General features: G+C 43.2%; 1 protein-coding gene across 3 annotated transcripts; it reads right to left on the bottom strand.

The window, feature by feature from the left end:
• Positions 1–5,157: 5,157 nt before the first annotated feature.
• On the bottom strand, positions 5,158–19,980 carry LOC147974736 (uncharacterized). 3 transcript variants are annotated; one of them, XR_015600263.1, is made up of 4 exons: positions 19,614–19,980; positions 18,274–18,351; positions 11,599–16,953; positions 5,158–10,333 (listed from the first exon to the last, which is right to left on the bottom strand). XR_015600263.1 is itself a non-coding variant. In XM_087517742.1 (4 exons), the coding sequence occupies exons 1-3, from the start codon at positions 19,787–19,789 to the stop codon at positions 16,850–16,852; spliced, it is 318 nt and encodes a 105-aa protein (XP_087373868.1). In that variant the 5' UTR covers positions 19,790–19,920; the 3' UTR covers positions 8,682–10,333; positions 11,599–16,849. The 3 variants fall into 3 exon arrangements, 2 of the variants coding, with proteins under 2 accessions (XP_087373868.1, XP_087373869.1); XM_087517742.1 differs by having other exon boundaries at positions 8,682–10,333; positions 19,654–19,920; XM_087517743.1 differs by having other exon boundaries at positions 8,682–8,939; positions 19,654–19,920.
• Positions 19,981–20,890: the final 910 nt, after the last annotated feature.

Genomic DNA, 20,890 nt, shown 5'->3' with positions numbered 1-20,890 from the left:
GGAGAACTTTTATTTTCAGGGTATTTTTTATTGCATGGATAATTTAGAAAACAAACAGAAATTACTATTTTTGCTTTATTTAATATAAATAACAGAAAGTAAAAAGAGGGTACAGAGAGTTGTGTTTTCTAAATTCATCCATCTCATGCTCATCAAAAGGAATCCACTAATAAGGTTGATCAAGTCTTGTTAACAAACTCATTCGAATTGCATGAAACCGGAGAATTTTAGAATAACACTAGGTTACCTCAACTGGGATATGCATGTCCCCAACAATAAGAATTATCATATTTCTTCTTGACAGTAGGAAGAGGAAATTCAAAACCTCCAATAGTAATAGTTGAAAATTTTCCAATAGAATTGATACTGTGGACTTGAGGTTGTTTCATCGGAAAGTGTACTGTATGCTCATTACCATTAACATGAAAAGTGACATTGCCTTTGGTGCAATCAATAACAGCCCCTGCAGTATTCAAAAAGGGTCTTCCAAGAATAATAGACATACTACGTCCTCAGGAATATCAAGAATAATGAAGTCCGTTAAAATAGTAACGTTTGCAACCACAACAGGCACATCCTCACAAATACCGACAGGTATAGCAGTTGATTTATCAGCCATTTGCAAAGATATTTCAGTAGGTGTCAACTTATTCAAATCAAGTCTACGATATAAAGAGAGAGGCATAACACTAACACCGGCTCCAAGATCACATAAAGCAGTTTTAACATAGTTTCTTTTAATGGAGCATGGTATAGTTGGTGCTCCGGGATCTCCTAATTTGTTAGGTATTCCACCCTTAAAATTATAATTAGCAAGCATGGTGGAAATTTCAGCTTTCAGTATCTTTCTTTTATCAGTAACAATATCTTTCATGTACTTAGCATAAGGATTCATTTTAAGCATATCAGTAAAATGCATACACAAGAAGATAGGTCTAATCATTTCAGCAAAGCGCTCAAAATCCTCGTCATCCTTTTTCTTGGATGGTTTAGGAGGAAAAGGCATGGGTTTCTGAACCCATGGTTCTCTTTCTTTACCGTGCTTCCTAGCAACAAAGTCTCTCTTATCATAACGTTGATTCTTTGATTGTGGGTTATCAACATCAACAGCAGGTTCAATCTCTACTTCATTGTCACTACTAAGTTGAGCATCAACATGAACATCATTATTAACATTATCACTAGGTTCATGCTCATTACCAGATTGTGTTTCAGCATCAGAAATAGAAATATCATTGGGATTCCCAGGTGTGTCATCAACAGGTTCACTAGAAGCATGCAAAGTCCTATCATTTTTCTTTTTCTTCCTCTTAGAAGGACTAGGTGCATCAATATTATTTCTCTGAGAATCTTGCCCAATTCTCTTAGGATGGCCCTCAGGATACAAAGGTTCCTGAGTCATTTTACCACATCTAGTCATAATTCTAACATCATTATCATTTTTCTTACTATTTAATTCATTGAGCAAATCATTTTGAGCTTTAAGTACTTGTTCTACTTGAGTGGTAACCATAGAAGCATGTTTACTAATAGGTTTTAGTTCACCTTTAACATTAGCCATATAATCACTCAAGTGTTCAATCATATAAGCATTATGTTTCAATTATCTACCAACATAAGCATTAAAATCTTCTTGCTTAACCATAAAGTTATCAAACTCATCCGAGCATTGTTGGCTAGCAAACTTAGAAGGAGGGATTTCAGCTTTATCATATCTATAGAGAGAATTTACCTTTACTACCCGTGTCGGGTTATCAAGATCATGTATTTCTTCAACAGGCGGTAAATTCTTAACACCTTCAGCTTTAATACCTTTTTATTTCATAGATTTCTTTGCCTCTTGCATATCTTCAGGACTGAGAAATAGAATACCCCTTTTCTTCGGAGTTGGCTCAGGAGTTGGTTCAGGAATTGGATCAAGGATTGGATCAGGAAGTGTCCAATTATTTTCATTAGTTAACATATTATTCAATAGAATTTCATCTTCATCAACAGTTCTTTTCCTGAAAACACAACCAACACAACTATCCAGGTGGTCTCTTGAAGCATCGGTTAGTCCACTATAAAAGACATCAAGTATCTCATTTTTCTTTAGAGGATGATCAGGAAAAGCATTAAGTAATTGGAGAAGCCTCCCCCAAGTTTGTGGGAGACTCTCTTCTTCAATTTGCACAAAATTATATATTTCCCTTAAAGCAGCTTGTTTCTTATGAGCGGGGAAATATTTAGCAGAGAATTAGTAAATCATATCCTGGGGACTACGCACACAACCAGGATCAAGAGAATTAAACCATATCTTAGCATCACCCTTTAACGAGAACGGAAATAATTTAAGGATATAATAATAGCGAGTTTTCTCATCATTAGTGAACAGGGTAGCTATATCATTTAATTTAGTAAGATGTGCCACCACAGTTTCAGATTCATAGCCATAGAAATGATTAGATTCAACTAAAGTAATTATCTCAGGATCAACGGAGAAATCATAATCCTTATCGGTACCAAAGATAGGTGAAGTAGCATAAGCAGGATCATATTTCATTCTAGCATTCAAAGTTTTTCGTTTCAGCTTAGCTAATAATTTCTTAAGATCACTTCTATCATTGCAAGCAAGAAAGTCTCTAGCAGTTTCTTCATCCATAACATAACCCTCGGGAACAACAGGCAATTCATATCTAGGGGGAGAATCTTCATCATCACTTTCATCAATATTATCAGTTTCAATAATTTCATTCTCTCTAGCCCTAGCAAGTTGTTCATCAAGAAATTCACCAAGTGGCACAGTAGTATCAAGCATAGAAGTAGTTTCATCATAAGTATCATGCATAGCAGAAGTGGCATCATGAATAACATGCGACATATCAGAATTAATAGCAGAAACAGGTGTAGGTGTCGCAAGCTTACTCAAAACAGAAGGTGAATCAAGTGCAGAGCTAGATGGCAGTTCCTTACCTCCCCTCGTAGTTGAGGGATAAATCTTGGTTCTTGGATCTTTTAAGTTCTTCATAATGATAAGCAGATATAAATCCCAAGTGACTCAAAGAATAGAGCTATGCTCCCCGGCAACGGCGCCAGAAAATAGCCTTGATAACCCACAAGTATAGGGGATCGCAACAGTTTTCGAGGGTAGATTATTCAATCCAAATTTATTGATTCGACACAAGGGGAGCCAAAGAATATTCTCAAGTATTAGCAGCTGAGTTGTCAATTCAACCACACCTGGATAACTTAATATCTGCAGTAAAGTATTTAGTAGCAAAGTAATATGATAGTAGTGGTAACGGTGGTAAAAAGGTAACGGTAGCAAAAGTAATATTTTTGGTGTTTTATAGTGATGATAACAATAGCAACGGAAAAGTAAATAAGCGAAGAACAATATATGGAAAGCTCGTAGGCAATGGATCAATGATGGAGAATTATGCTGGATGCGATCAATCATGTAACAGTCATAACCTAGGGTGACACAGAACTAGCTCCAGTTCATCAATGTAATGTAGGCATGTATTCCGAATATAGTCATGCGTGCTTATGGAAAAGAACTTGCATGACATCTTTTGTCCTACCCTCCCATGGCAGCGGGGTCCTATTGGAAACTAAGGGATATTAAGGCCTCCTTTTAATAGAGTACCGGACCAAAGCATTAACACATAGTGAATACATGAACTCCTCAAAATACGGTCATCACCGGGAGTGGCCCCGATTATTTTCACTTCAGGGTTGCCGGATCATAACATATAGTAGGTGACTATAGACTTGCAAGATAGGATCAAGAACTCTCTTATATTGATGAAAACATAATAGGTTCAGATCTGAAATCATGGCACTTGGGCCCTAGTGACAAGCATTAAGCATAGCAAAGTCATAGCCACATCAATCTCAGAACATAGTGGATACTAGGGTTCAAACCCTAACAAAACTAACTCGATTACATGATAAATCTCATCCAACCCATCACCGTCCAACAAGCCTACGATGGAATTACTCACGCACCGCGGTGAGCATCATGAAATTGGTGATGGAGGAAGGTTGATGATGATGATGGTGATGGATTCCCCTCTCCGGAGCCCCGAACGGACTCCAGATCAGCCCTCGCGAGAGAGTTTAGGGCTTGGCGGCGGCTCCGTATCGTAAAACGCGATGAATCCTTCTCCCTGATTTTTTTTCTCCCTGAAAGTGAATATATGGAGTCAGGGTTGAGGTCGGTGGAGCGTCAAGGGGCCCATGAGGCAGGGGGCGCGCCCAGGGGGGTAGGGCGCGCCCCCACCTTCGTGGACAGGTGGAGGCCCCCTGACGTGGATCTTCCTTCCAGTATTTCTTATATATTCCAAAATAATTCTCCGTTGATTTTCAGGTCATTCCGAGAACTTTTATTTCTACACAAAAATAACACCATGGCAATTCTGCTGAAAACAGCGTCAGTCCGGGTTAGTTCCATTCAAATCATGCAAGTTAGAGTCCAAAACAAGGGCAAAAGTGTTTGGAAAAGTAGATACGACGGAGACGTATCAGCCACTTGGAAGAGTGAGATCTTATAGAGATGATAATAATAAGATAAATATTTTTTGGTATTTTTATGATATAGATTGAAAGTAAAGATTGCAAAATAAAATAGATTGAAAACTTGTATGATGGAAAATAGATGGAAAATAGACCCGGGGGCCATAGGTTTCATTAGTGGCTTCTCTCAAGATAGCATAAGTATTACGGTGGGTGAACAAATTACTGTCGAGCAATTGATAGAAAAGCGAATAATTACGAGGATATCTAGGCATGGTCATGTATATAGGCATCACATCCGCGACAAGTAGACCGACTCCTGCCTGCATCTACTACTATTACTCCAAAGATCGACTGCTATCCAGCATGCATCTAGAGTATTAAGTTCATAAGAACAGAGTAACGTGTTAAGCAAGATGACATGATCTAGAGGGATAAACTCATGCAATATGATATAAACCCCATCTTTTTATCCTCGATGGCAACAATACAATACGCGTCGTTTCCCTTTCTGTCACTGGGATCGAGCACCGCAAGATTGAACCCAAAGCTAAGCACTTCTCCTATTGCAAGAAAGATCAATCTAGTAGGCCCAACCAAACTGATAATTCGAAGAGACTTGCAAAGATAAACCAATTATACATAAAAGAATTCAGAGAAGATTCTAATATTGTTCATAGATAAACTTGATCATAAACCCACAATTCATCGGATCTCGACAAACACACCGCAAAAGAAGATTACATCGAATAGATCTCCAAGAGAAGCGAGGAGAACTTTGTATTGAGATCCAAAGAGAGAGAATAAGCCATCTAGCTACTAGCTATGAACCCGAAGGTCCGAGGTAAACTACTCACACATCACCGGAGGGGCCATGGAGTTGATGTAGAGGCCCTCCGTGATCAATGCCCCCTCCGGCGGAGCTCCGGAAAAGGCCCCAAGATGGGATCTCTTGGGTACATAAGGTTGCGGCGGTGGAAATAGGGTTTCGTGGTGCTCTTGGATGTTTGCGGGGTATGTGAACATATATAGGAGGAAGAAGTAGGTCAGTGGAGCTACGAGGGGCCCACGAGGGGGGAGGGCACGCCAAGGGGGGTAGGCGCGCCCCCTGCCTCGTGGCCGCCTCGTTGATTGCTTGACGTCCACTCCAAGTCCTCTGGATCACGTTTGTTCCAAAAATCACATTCCTGAAGGTTTCATTTCGTTTGGACTCCGTTTGATATTCCTTTTCTACGAAACACTGAAATAGGCAAAAAAACAACAATTTGGGCTGGCCCTCCGGTTAATAGGTTAGTCCCAAAAATAATATAAAAGTGTAAAATAGAGCCCATTAACATCCAAAACAGATAACATAATAGCGTGCAATAATAAAAAATTATAGATACGTTGGAGACGTATCAGCATCCCGAAGCTTAATTCATACTCGTCCTCGAGTAGGTAAATGACAAAAACAGATTTTTTGATGTGGAATGCTTTCTAGAATATTCTGCAATGTATTTTTCTCTATTGTGGCATGAATGTTCAGATTCGAAATATTCAAGATAAAAGTTTATTGTTGACATAAAAATAGTAATACTCTAATTATGCTAATCAAGCAATTATGTCTTATCAAAATACCATAGACAAAGAAAACTTATCCCTACAAAGTAATATAGTTTGGCCATGCTTCATTTTCGTCACACAAATTGCTCTCATCATGCGCAACCCCGATGACAAGCCAAGCAATTGTTTCATACTTAGCCTTTTCAAACTCTTTCAACTTTTACGCAATATATGAGCGCGAGCCATGGACATAGCATTATGGGTGGAATAGAATATGATGATTGAGGTTGTGTGAGAAGACAAAAGGGAGAAAGTCTCACATTGACGCGGATAATCAATGGGCTATGGAGATGCCCACCGATTGATGTCAATGCAAGGAGTAGAGATTTCCATGCAATAGATGCACTAGAGCTATAAATATATGAAAGCTCATCAAAGAAACTAAGTGGGTCTGCATCCAACTCGCTTACTCACGAAGACCTAGGGCATTTGAGGAAGCCCATCATTGGAATATACAAGCCAAGTTCTATAATAAAAAATTCCCACTAGTAGATGAAAGTGACAAAATAAGAGACTCTCTATCATGAAGATCATGGTGCTACTTTGAAGCACAATTGTGGTAAAATGATAGTAACATTGTCCCTTCTCTCTTTTTCTCTCATTTATTTTTTTATTTGGGCCTTCTTTTTTCTTCTTTTGGCCTCTTTTTTTTCGTCCGGAGTCTCATCCCGACTTGTGGGGGAATCATAGTCTTCATCATCCTTTCCTCACATGGGACAATGCTCTAATGATGATCATCACACTTTTATTTTCTTACAACCCAAGAATTACAACTCGATACTTAGAACAAAATATGACTCTATGTGAATGCCTCCGGTGGTGTACCGGGATTGCGATGAATCAGGAGTGACATGTATGAAAAAAATATGAACGGTGGCTTTGCCACAAATACGATGTCTGCTACATGATCATGCAAAACAATATGACAATGATGATGCGTGTCATAATAAATGGAATGGTGGAAAGTTGCATGGCAATATATCTAGGAATGACTATGGAAATGCCATAATAGATAGGTATGGTGGCTGTTTTGAGGAAGATATAAGGAGGCTTATGTGTGATAGAGCGTATCATATCATGGGATTTGTATGCACCGGTGAAGTTTGCACCAATTCTCAAGGTTAGAAAGGGCAATGCACGATACCGAAGAAGCTAGTAATGGTGGAAGGGTGATAGTGCGTATAATCCATGGACTCAACATTAGTCATAAAGAACTCACATACTTATTGCAAAAATCTACAAGTCATCAAAACCAAGCACTACACGCATGCTCCTAGGGGGATATATTGGTAGGAAAAGACCATCGCTCGTCCCAAACCGCCACTTATAAGGAAATCAATCAAAGAACGCCCCATGCTTCAAATTTGTCACATAACGTTCACCATACGTGCATGCTATGGGACTTGCCAACTTCAACACAAGTATTCATCAATTTCACAATTACTCAACTAGCACACTTCTAATATTACCACCTTTATATCTCAAAACCATCTATCAAGCATCCAACTTCTCTTAGCATTTAAAATTTATAACCAAAGTGAATTACCATGCTGTTCTAAAGGACTCTCAAAATGATATAAGTGAAGCATGAGAGATAAATTATTTCTATAAAGTAGAACCACCATCGTGCTCTAAAAGATATAAGCGAAGCACTAGAGCAAAAACTATATAGCTCAAAAGATATAAGTGAAGCACATAGAGTATTCTAATAAATTCCAATTCACGTGTGTCTCTCCCAAAAGGTGTGTACAGAAATGATGATTGTGGTAAACTAGAAATAAAGACTCAAATCATACAAGACGCTTCAAGCAAAACACATATCATGTGGCGAATAAAAATATAGCTCCAAGTAAAGTTACCGATAGACGAAGACGAAAGAGGGGATGCCTTCCGGGGCATCCCCAAGCTTAGGCTTTTTGGTGTCCTTGGATTTTACCTTGGGGTGCCTTGGGCACCCCAATCTTAGGCTCTTGCCACTCCTTGTTCCATAATCCATCAAATCCTTACCCAAAACTTGAAAACTTCACAACACAAAACTTAAAAGAAAATCTTCGTCAGCTCCGTTAGTAAAAGAAAACAAACCACCACTTCAAGGTACTGTAATGAACTCATTCTTGATTTATATTGGTGTTAAAACTACTCTATTTCAACTTTTCTATGGTTCATAAACTCTATTACTAGCCATAGATTCATCAAAATAAGCAAACAACACACCAAAAACAAAATCTGTCAAAAACAAAACAGTCTATAGTAATCTGTAGGTTCCGAATACTTATGGAACCCCAAAAATTATAAAATAAATTGATAGATGTGAGTAATTTATCTATTAATCATCTTCCAAAATAATTAACTGAATATCACTCTCCAATAAAAAATGGCAGCAATTCTCGTGAGCGCTAAAGTTTCTGTTTTTTTACAGCAAGATCAAAAAGACTTTCCCCAAGTCTTCCCAACGGTTCTACTTGGCACAATGTGACGCCCCCGATTCAATCGTACATTAATCATACAGGCAAACGTGTATGATCAAGATCAGGGACTCATGGGAAGATATCACAACACAACTCTACAAATAAAATAAGTCGTACAAGCATCATATTACAAGCCAGGGGCCTCGAGGGCTCTAATACAAGAGCTCGATCATAGACGAGTCAGCGGAAGCAACAATATCTGAGTACAGACATAAGTTAAACAAGTTTGCCTTAAGAAGGCTAGCACAAACTGGGATACAGATCGAAAGAGGCGCAGGCCTCCTGCTTGGGATCCTCCTAAACTACTCCTGGTCGTCGCCAAGTAGTAGTAGTCATCGTCGACGGTGGCGTCTGGCTCCTGGACTCCAACGTCTGGTCGCAGCAATCGGGTATAGAAAGGGGGAAAAGAGGGAGCAAAGCAACCGTGAGTACTCATCCAAAGTACTCGCAAGCAAGGAGCTACACTACATATATATGCAATGGTGTCAAATGGAATAAGGGTATCATATGTGGACTGAACTGCAGAATGCCGGAATAAGAGGGGGATAGCTAGTCCAATCGAAGACTACGCTTCTGGTAACCTCCATATTGCAGAAGAAGAAGAGAGTAGATGGTAAGTTCACCAAGTAGCATCGCATAGCATAACCTTAACCGATGATCCTCCCCTCGTCGCCCTGTGAGAGAGCGACCACCGGTTGTATCTGGCACTTGGAAGGGTATGTTTTATTAAGTATCCAGTTCTAGTTGTCATAAGGTCAAGGTACAACTCCAAGTCGTCCTGATACCGAAGATCACGACTATTCGAATAGATTAACTTCCCTGCAGGGGTGCACCACATAACCCAACACGCTCGATCCTATTTGACCGGACACACTTTCGTGGGTCATGCCCGGTCTTGGAAGATCAACACGTCACAGCCCTACCTAGGCACAACAGAGAGGTCAGCACGTCGGTCTAAATCATATGTGCGCAGGGGTCTGGGCCCATTGCCCATTGCACACCTGCACGTTGCATGGGTGGCCAGAGAGCAGACCTAGCAACCTCCATTACAAAGGAAGTTGCGTTACGCGGTCCAACCCGGCGCACGCCGCTCAGTCACTGACGTCACGAAGGCTTTGGCTGATACCACGACGTCGAGTGTCCATAACTGTCCCCGCGTAGATGGTTAGTGCGTATAGGCCAGTAGCCAGACTCAGATCAAATACCTAGATCTCGTTAAGCGTGTTATTTTGAAGTAACCGCAAACGCCAACCAGGGCCAGGCCCACCTCTCTTCTAGGTGGTCTCAACCTGCCCTGTCCCTCCGCCTCAAAGTAACAGTCGGGGGCCGTCGGGAACTCAGGCCCATCACTACCTGGATGGAGCCACCTGCCCCTTCAGCCCCCATCTCCAAACAGTATCATCGATAATGTAACAGTGTAAAGTATATAGTATATGTCCGTGATCACCTCCCGAAGTGATTACGGCCCAGTAGTATAGCATGGAAAACGGACAAGAGTGTAGGGCCACTGATGGAACACTAGCATCCTATACTAAGCAGTAGGATAGCAGGTAAAGGTAACAACAGTAGTAGCAAGGACAGGCTATGCAGCAGTATAGGATTAACTGAAATCAGTAACATGCTACACTAATCTAATGCAAGCAGTATAGAGAAGAATAGGCGATATCTGGTGATCAAGGGGGGCTTGCCTGGTTGCTCTGGCAAGAAAGAGGGGTTGTCAATAGCGTAGTCGATCGGGGCACCAGCAGCGGCGTCAGTCTCGATGTCTAGCGAGAGAAGAGGGGGAAGAAACAATAAATACAATGCAAACAGATGCATATCGATGCATGACATCGCAAGTAATGGTGCCAGGTGTGCCCTAACACAGCAGGTGGTGATACCGGCGAAGGGGGGAAACATCCGGGAAAGTATCCCCGGTGTTTTGCGTTTTTCGGACAAATGAACCGGAGGGAGAAAGTTGCGTGTTCGCTATGCTAGGGATGTGTGGCGGACGAACTGATAGCGTATTCGAATTCGTCTCATCGTTCCGAGCAACTTTCATGTACAAAGTATTTTCATCCGAGTTACGAATTATTTTATATTAATTTTCAAAATTTTATTGAATTTCTAGGGTTATTTAATTTTGAAATAATAACAGAATCCTTTTGTCACCTAGCTCTAGTATAGACAAAGTGCATGTCATGTGGGGTCCAGGGGGTCCAATCAACTGTTGACCAGTCAACAGTTGACTGGTCAACTGGGTCATGGGTCCTAGATGTCATTGACACAGACTTTTAATTAGGCTTAAAATTAAGATAGGTCCACATGACATAGACTGCATCTATACCAAATCAGTCAAATTAGCTAATTTAGAGGGATTAGCACTAATGGGGATTACCTCCTAATCTCAACAAGGGGCCGGCCCAGGTCGTAGTTGGCTACGAGGCCACACACAGAACACACAACTACAACACACGAATGCACAGGCACTCGGCCATGGCCACACCCACAGCCGAGGCGAGCGCCGGACAGCATCGGCGAACGCTGGCCTGCACCGGCGACAGTGGGCGCTAATAGGCAGCAGCAGGTAGCGATGGCAACAACATAACAGCGACGGCGCAAGCAGCAGGCCGGGACACGAGCGCGCACGCAACCACTATGCAGGGACGTCGGCGGCTGAAGTCAACAGCCCCAGCCGCATGCAGCAGCGCGGCACCAGGGAGGCGGGCGTGCTAGCACGCCCGGGGCACGGCAACGCACGGTGTGGGTGCAGGCGAAGCGGCAGCGTGCGGTGTAGGCAGCGCCGCAGCACGCAGCGGCAGTAGCCGGAGCGCAGGCGGCAGCGAGCGGCAAGCGGAGCAGCGGAGCGACATTGGGCAGCAGCAGGAGCGTGGTAGAGTAGAGGCAAGAAGCAGAGCAGCAGAGCAACTGAAGGAGCAGCAGGCGCGCGTACGCGAACACTGAGTTTCGGCCATGGCGGCCGCCGGCTCGTACAGGCGACTACGGTAACGAATCGAGACCGGGGTGACGGGGATTCGGGGGAGGAGCTCACCGCGAGCTCGATGACGAGGCCGGGGTAGCCGGGGACGGACCGGAGCAACGGCAATCGACGACGAACGATGGTGATGTACGCGACTGAAAAGAGCTTGATGGCGAGTGTATGATGCGGCCCTGCCCGATTTGATGCCCGGGATGGACGAAGTCGACGGTGGTGGTCATTCTGGACATCTTCTCAGGCGACGGGGAGCACGATGGCCGCGGCGACGATGACAGCCATGACAAACACAGCTCGGGCGAGATCTAAATTGAGAAAGACATAGAACGAGGGGAAGAATGGGGATTAGGTTTTGTCTACAGCGACGGGGGCTCTTATCCTTCTCGGGATGTCGTGGATGCTCGACACGAGCTAATCGGGCGCGTGGACGGGCGTGCGTGAGCCACGCCATGGCATTGCCTCCTCCTCATGTAGCGTGAGCAAGGAGAAAAGGGCTGGTGGTGGGCTTGGGGTGCCCACTGTTGCAGGTAGAGCCCATTAGCACAGTAGCTAGTTAGGTCTTTTTCATTTTCTTTTTTTGTCTATTTTTTCCTCTATTTTGTATTAAATTGATCCACCAAATGAACTTTGTAAAATGTTCAACTTGTCACATAATTAAAATTACATTATTTGGCACTGCCACAAAATGTTAGGTTGATAAAAGAAATAGATTAGAATTTATATAATTTAAAAAGCAATTAGAATATTGTTTTGGCCCTTGTTTTAATTGTTTTAGGGCATTATACCATTTTATAAAAGGTTGGTTTCTCCACAATAATTACTTAGTAAATATTTTCAAAATTATGAACTATTTAGTTTTGCAGTTTGAAGAAATATTAATTTTGACTTTATTTTAAATTTGAAAATGATTGATTTTTATCAAATGGCAATTTGGCTTGGTTAAACTTGATGACTTGGCACCATTAGTGGGAGATTACTGTAGCGTAATTATCGGGGTGTCACAAATCTCCTCCACTACAAGAAATCTCGTCCCGAGATTTAAAAGGTGGGGTAAGGGGGAAATAGTTGGTTACGATATTCTAACTAGTCTTATCATTCCTAGCTACTCTTCTCGAAGAAGGTGATCCCTTTCATTGGTGTTTTCATTTCTCTGCTTCATATCATTGTGATGAAGTCATCATCCTTTCTTCAGAAACTCCGTCGTACTTACGAATAGGTAACGAGGCAGATCGGCAACGACATAATGCTATAAGGGTAATAATCTGGGATTAACCGATGAATGAGCATATGAGTACCGCTCGAGTTGAACAAATAAAACACATCGCGAGTAAAGTTCGAAGGAACAATAATAAGTTTCAAGCAGCCAAGCAATTATTCAATGCCTAGTCAGAAGGTGAAAGGGTTTTAGGGCAACGTGAATAAGTATTGCGTAATGCAGCTCGTGAATTGCATATGAAGCCAAGCGTGAGGATTAACTTTGGAAATAGGGTGTACATGAGATTCAGGTTTTGATCCTGTGGAACTGTGGATTATGGGCCCACCATGTAGGTTAAAAGTTGGAAGGGTGGTGACATCTTGCACGATCATGTAAGCAAGGCATGTCAGAGGATAGCCTGTCGGTTATGTCGGCAACAACATCGGTACCAAGGGCAAGGGACGAAGAGAACCATTTTCCTGCTCGTTGAACGAGGCGGGCCAATAGGCAAAGTTCTTGTCCATCGGAGGTTACCGGGATGTCATCAACAGTAGAAACAGGGTCTCACTAACAAAGTTGTACACCGAGGTGTTTACATAAGCAATGAATTATTACTACTTAGATTATATAGATCACAAGAAAGGTCAAACAAACCAATGGAGAGGAAAATGTGATCATCAGGTTAAAAAGAACAATGGAAAGGAAAAATGTGATTATTAGGTTAAACAGATCAATGAAAAGGAAAATGTGTTTAAACACATATTTCAGGGGTATACCCTTCCCAAGAACAAGCAGAGTATGATATCCAAGACCGGATAGAAGATAGAAAACCACTTAAGTAAGGGGGAGGAAGCTCATGATATTACCCATACAACGGTGTTTGGATACTTGAGCAGGAAACATTTAGCATTAGCTTCAATGTTCTTGTTGAAAATCGGAATACCATAGACATGCTTCGAGATAGCATTGACATGGTCAACGGGTGAAGATCAGACTCTGGAGACGCAAAGGATCCATCAGGAATAACTTGAAGAATAGGTCTTACAATTCCCTCATGGAAGAAGGGATAACCTTGCTGAAAAGGACTCTATAACAACAAGTCCTCCGGCCAGGTGTGATAGTCATGACCCCACCTTACCGATATATAAGGACCAATGTAATAACTCTTGGAAATATGTTCCAACCATCATATCTGACCGAGATTCAGATCTAATTGGTGCCAGGATGCCTCAGACTCAGGATGCCTGAGAAGAAAAGGTGCAACACAATTGACGAGACGACAATGTAAGATTCTCAGGAAATGTACTATGGAAGCGAGTTCCAAAACAAGAGTTCATCATTAAAACCAAGGGGGGGATGAAGAGGTGGTTGATGAACTCAGCAACAATTCATTGAGATTTTCAAAAGATGGATTTCTACACTTATGTGAACAAGGAGTCAACATTTGTCGGATCAAATGATATAAGGATGTATGCTCGAGGAAAACATACACAATTAAGCATTGGTTTAAAAGTGCACCCAAAATATGGTCTTAGGTAGCATGATCAATGTTAGAAAGGTGATTCAACAACCAATAGTCTAAGAATGAAATATCACCATTAACTTGAAAGCAATAGGGTGCTAGAGACACGAGCAAGTTTGTGTTGAACGGAAGGCAATAAAGTGGTTGATGATAACACAAATCATCGAGGGCAAGGAGGGTACTTCTCATCATGAATTCAATCAATATCTTGGAAGGGGTCAAAATGTTGATGATGATCACGGCAAATCTTGTTGAGAGGCTCCATGAGGATGCAATCGCTCGGAGATGACATCAAGCCAAGGGAATGGTGAAGCAAAAGGTTATTATAACCATAGATAAGGTGCCATCTCGGAATTCAGAGTTTTCTCTCAAGACAAACAATATGATGGTGAAGGTTCGATGTAAGCTTAGAGCACTGTCGGGATTGTGTCCCGAGGATGAAGGACATAGGTAGAATGGTCAAGCAGTCAGCATGACGACGATGATGTAGTCAATCAGCTGGGAATGACACTATCGAGTACAAACTCGTAAGCATTGAAGATTACTAAGAGTTGTTGAATCGCAGTGCGGACTCGATTCAGTTATCAATGTCCTCGAGTGACTAACAACTCGGAACCAGGAAACATTGGAATCAGTGAGGAATAATACTCGATGAAGGCTCATAATAAGCAACATGGTTCGGTGATATTATCAAGATACCAGAGGGTAATACTCGGAGGTAGATCATAATAGAGGTTGCAGAGGTGTATTGATCTGCAAAAGACAAGTGCTTTAACTTGTCCCCGAATATGGAATCAAGGAGAAAATATGGTCGGAACCACGATTGCAAAGGGTCAATTCACCGATACCAAATGATATTATATCAAGGGAATAGTTATTATTACAAGAAGCTTCCATGATAGGATATACATCGTGTCCATGGGCATGAACACAAAGTTCAAGGTCGACTCCCACTTCTTCAATGTATAACCTTCCATTCACTTCTCACTTTCGAAGAAGTTGTAGTGTTGAAATTTTATCTGGCAAAATACCAGAATTGTATGATTCATGAAAATTTTCGAGTTCACACAGTTTAGAGAAGGCATATGTTCAACCCATAGGGTCTTCTTAGAAACATATACCACAAGTTTCAAGAGTAAATATCACAAGCTCGAAAGTAGAGCAAGGTTGAGAAAGTAGATGATACAATTTACCAAAGGCATTATGTATCCGAGGGAAGGCTCACAAGGTTATTGAATATGAAGGAAACTGTCGGATAAAATCCATTAAAGGATCTGCCAGTCCATAACAGAGCTTACGTGAGCATCGGCACACAACCAGATTAAGTAACAATGCAAAGGCATTGGATTATGGAAACAACTGACTAATCCAGAGCTCAAATGCAAAGGAATTATGATTTTCAAATCAAGGGATCAAAAGCAATGTTCTGATTAGGGATGGATAAGTTGAATAGCCTTAGGGGTACAATCGACGGCAATTGGATTTGTTGAGAACCAGCTCATGTTTAAAATGACGTCTGAGCCGGAAAGATAATTTAAAAGGATCAACTGATGATTGCGTGCATTCGCACTCATGTTGAATCAAAGGGATCAAAATGGCGGTGCCTAAGGATACTAATGAATATTGCCAGACATATGGAAAGCATCCATCATGCAAGCAGACAAGTATTGCAGAGCAATAAGCTACTAAGGATTTTTGGAGGATCAAATAGTATTTTGATGACCATTGTGAAACACATGAACAACTGGGGGATGAGCGGATACTCGATAAGTGTGAGAATTATCCGTAGGGGTATTCAGGTGACAAAGAACACCAAGGCAGTAAGCTCAAAGGATTATGAAACAACGACGAGTGTTTCGGGGTATCTTGTAATATTAAGACCAACTGAAAATAAAAGTAAGAACGACAGGTGTAAGTATTTATCCATAGGGATTTTTCGGTGGTAGGAAATTGCAAAAGCAACAGGCACAAGGTCTCGAGATAATATCGGAGAGTATTGTCAGAATCTTCTGTTAAAGCAGTCGATCATCCGTAATGAAAGGGTTCTCTGGCAGGAAGTGGTAACGAGAACCTAGAGTTAGATTTTAGCAAAATCATTTAACCCGAATAGAAGAGAGATCAGAGTCCTAGAGTATAGATCGAGGAATAAAAGATCCTAATAACACCCGATGGCGACGTGGGCCCAGGGGCCGCACAGCCAAGTTAGTAAAACAATTTTCATCGACTAGACTGAACTTCGGCCAAGGAGTGTGGAAGGGGGATTCCTACAGGCAGTCGGCTCTGATACCAACTTGTGACGCCCCTGATTCAATCGTACACTAATCATACGCGCAAACGTGTACGATCAAGATCAGGGACTCACGGGAAGATATCACAACACAACTCTACAAATAAAATAAGTCATACAAGCATCATATTACAAGCCAGGGGCCTCGAGGGCTCGAATACAAGAGCTCGATCATAGACGAGTCAGCGGAAGCAACAATATCTGAGTACAGACATAAGTTAAACAAGTTTGCTTTAAGAAGGCTAGCACAAACTGGGATACATATCGAAAGAGGCGCATGCCTCCTGCCTGGGATCCTCCTAAACTACTCCTGGTCGTCGCCAACGGGCTGCACGTAGTAGTAGGCACCTCCCGAGTAGTAGTAGTAGTCATCATCGACGGTGGCGTCTGGCTCCTGGACTCCAACGTCTGGTCACAGCAATCGGGTATAGAAAGGGGGAAAAGAGGGAGCAAAGCAACCGTGAGTACTCATCCAAAGTACTCACAAGCAAGGAGCTACACTACATATGTATGCAATGGTGTCAAATGGAATAAGGGTATCATATGTGGACTGAATTGCAGAATGCCGGAATAAGAGGGTGATAGCTAGTCCAATCGAAGACTACGCTTCTGGTAACCTCCATCTTGCAGCAGAAGAAGAGAGTAGATGGTAAGTTCACTAAGTAGCATCGCATAGCATAACCCTAACCGATGATCCTCCCCTCGTCGCCCTATGAGAGAGCGACCGCCGGTTGTATCTGACACTTGGAAGGGTGTGTTTTATTAAGTATCCGGTTCTAGTTGTCATAAGGTCAAGGTACAACTCCAAGTCGTCCTATTACCGAAGATCACGACTATTCGAATAGATTAACTTCCCTGTAGGGATGCACCGCATAATCCAACACGCTCGATCCCATTTGCCCGGACACACTTTCCTGGGCCATTCCCGGCCTCGGAAGATCAACACGTCGCAACCCTACCTAAGCACAACAGAGAGGTCAGCACGCCGGTCTAAATCCTATGCGCGCAGGGGTCTGGGCCCATCGCCCATTGCACACCTGCACGTTGCGTGGGCGGCCGGAGAGCAGACCTAGCAACCTCCATTACAAAGGAAGTTGCGTTACACGGTCCAACCCGGCGCGCGTCGCTCAGTCGCTGACGTCACGAAGGCTTCGGCTGATACCTCAACATCGAGTGCCCATAACTGTCTCCACGTAGATGCTTAGTGCATATAGGCCAGTAGCCAAACTCAGATCAAATACCCAGATCTCGTTAAGCGTGTTATTTTGAAGTAACCGCGAATGCCGACCAGGGCCAGGCACACCTCTCTCCTAGGTGGTCTCAACCTGCCCTGTCGCTCCACCTCAAAGTAACAGTCGGGGGCCGTCGGGAACTCAGGCCCACCACTACCTAGATGGAGCCACCTGCCCCTTCAGCCCCCATCTCCAAACAGTATCACCGATAATGTAACAGTGTAAATTATATAGTATATGTCCGTGATCACCTCCCGAAGTGATCACGGCCCAGTAGTATAGCATGGCAAACGGACAAGAGTGTAGGGCCACTGATGGAACACTAGCATCCTATACTAAGCAGTAGGATAGCAGGTAAAGGTAACAACAGTAGTAGCAAGGACAAGCTATGCAGCAGTATAGGATTGACTGAAATCAGTAACATGCTACACTAATCTAATGCAAGCAGTATAGAGAAGAATAGGCGATATCTGGTGATCGGGGGGGGGGGGCTTGCCTGGTTGCTCTGGCAAGAAAGAGGGGTCGTCAACAGCGTAGTCGATCGGGGCACCAGCAGCGGCGTCGGTCTCGATGTCTAGCGAGAGAAGAGGGGGAAGAAACAATAAATACAATGCAAACAGATGCATATCGATGCATGACATCACAAGTAACTGTGCCAGGTGTGCCCTAATACAACATGAGGTGATACCGGCGAAGGGGGGAAACATCCGGAAAAGTATCCCCGATGTTTTGCGTTTTTCGGACAGATGAACTCGAGGGAGAAAGTTGTGTGTTCGCTATGCTAGGGATGTGTGGCAGACGAACTGATAGCGTATTCAGATTCGTCTTGTCGTTCCGAGCAACTTTCATGTACAAAGTATTTTCATCCGAGTTACGGATTATTTTATATTAATTTTCAAAGTTTTATTGAATTTCTAGGGTTATTTAATTTTGAAATAATAACAGAATCCTTTTGTCACTTAGCTCTAGTCTAGACAGAGTGCATGACAGGTGGGGTCCAGGAGGTCCAATCAACTGTTGACCAGTCAATAGACTGGTCAACTGGGTCATGGGTCTTAGATGTCATTGACACAGACTTTTAATTAGGCTTAAAAATAAGATAGGTCCACATGACATAGACTGCATCTATACCAAATCAGTCAAATTAGCTAATTTAGAGGGATTAGCACTAATAAGGATTACCTCCTAATCTCAACAGGGGGCCGGCCCAGGTCGTAGTTGGCTACGAGGCCACACACACAACACACAACTACAACACACGAACGCACAGGCACTCGGCCATGGCCACAGCCACAGCCGAGGCGAGCACCGGATAGCATCGGCGAACGCTGGCCTGCACCGGCGGCAGTGGGCGCTAATAGGCAGCAGCAGGTAGGAACGGGAACAGCATAACAACGACGGCGCAAGCAGCAGGCCGGGGCACGAGCGCGCACGCAACCACTATGCAGGGACGTCGGCGGCTGAAGTCAACAGCCCCAGCCGCATGCAGCAGCGCGGCACCAGGGAGGCGGGCGTGCTCGCACGCCCGGGGCATGGCAACGCACGGTGTGGGTGCAGGCGAAGCGGCAGCGTGCGGTGTAGGCAGCGCCGCAGCACGCAGCGGCAGTAGCCGGAGCGCAGGCGGCAGCGAGCGGCAAGCGGAGCAGCGGAGCGACAATGGGCAGCAGCAGGAGCGTGGTAGAGTAGAGGCAAGAAGCAGAGCAGTAGAGCAACTGAAGGAGCAGCAGGCGTGCGTACGCGGACACTGATTTTCGGCCATGGCGGCCGCCGGCTCGTACAGGCGACTACGGTAACGAATCGGGACCGGGGTGACGGGGATTCGGGGGAGGAGCTCACCGCGAGCTCGATGACGAGGTCGGGGTAGCCGGGGACGGACCTGAGCGGCGACAATCGACGACGAACGATGGTGATGTACGTGACTGAAAAGAGCTTGAAGGCGAGTGTACAATGCGGCCCTGCCCGATTTGATGCCCCGGATGGACGAAGTCGACGGTGGTGGTCATTCTGGACATCTTCTCAGGCGACGGGGAGCACGATGGCCGCGGCGACGATGACAGCCATGACAAGCACGGCTCGGGCGAGATCTAAATTGAGAAAGACAGAGAACGAGGGGAAGAATGGGGATTAGGATTTGTCTACAGCGACGGGGGCTCTTATCCTTCTCGGGATGTCGTGGATGCTCGACACGAGCTAATCGGGCGCGTGGACGGGCGTGCGTGAGCCACGCCATGTCACTGCCTCCTCCTCCTATAGCGTGAGCAAGGAGAAAAGGGCTGGTGGTGGGCTTGGGGTGCCCACTGTTGCAGGTAGAGCCCATTAGCACAGTAGCTAGTTAGGTCTTTTTCATTTTCTTTTTTTGTCTATTTTGTCCTCTATTTTATATTAAATTGAGCCACCAAATGACGTTTGTAAAATGTTGAACTTGTCACATAATTAACATTACATTATTTGGCACTGCCACAAAATGTTAGGTTGATAAAAGAAATAGATTAGAATTTATATAATTTAAAAAGCAATTAGAATATTGTTTTGGCCCCTGTTTTAATTGGTTTAGGGCATTATACCATTTTATAAAAGGTTGGTTTCTCCACCTTAATTACTTAGTAAATATTTTCAAAATTATGAACTGTTTAGTTTTGCAGTTTGAAGAAATATTAATTTTGACTTTATTTTAATTTGAAAATGATTGATTTTTATCAAATGGCAATTTGGCTTGGTTAAACTTGATGACTTGGCACCATTAGTGGGAGATTACTGTAGTGTAATTATCGGGGTGTCACACACAAACACTAACTAAACACAAAAACACAACCAAAACAGAGACTAGATAAATTATTTATTCAATAATAGCAAGGAAAAAATATTGGGTTGTCTCCCAATAGGCGCTTTTCTTTAAAGCCTTATAGCTAGGCATAAGATTTCAACGATGCTCACATGAAAGACAAGAATTGAAGCACAAATAGAGCATCATACAACACATGACAAACACATCTAAGTCTAAAATACTTCCTATGCATAGGCATCTTATAGGCAAACAAATTATCAAGGCAAGCAAAAACTGGCATATGTAAGGAAGCGGAAAGAAACAATAGCAATCTCAACATAACGAGAGG

Source organism: Triticum urartu, chromosome 4A (genome assembly GCF_056163025.1).
Source record: "Triticum urartu cultivar PI428250 chromosome 4A, HENAU_Tu73, whole genome shotgun sequence".
In the NCBI taxonomy this organism is placed as follows: Eukaryota; Viridiplantae; Streptophyta; class Magnoliopsida; order Poales; family Poaceae; genus Triticum; species Triticum urartu.
Note: the sequence above shows the minus strand (reverse complement) of the source record. Positions and strands in the feature narration are given on the sequence as shown.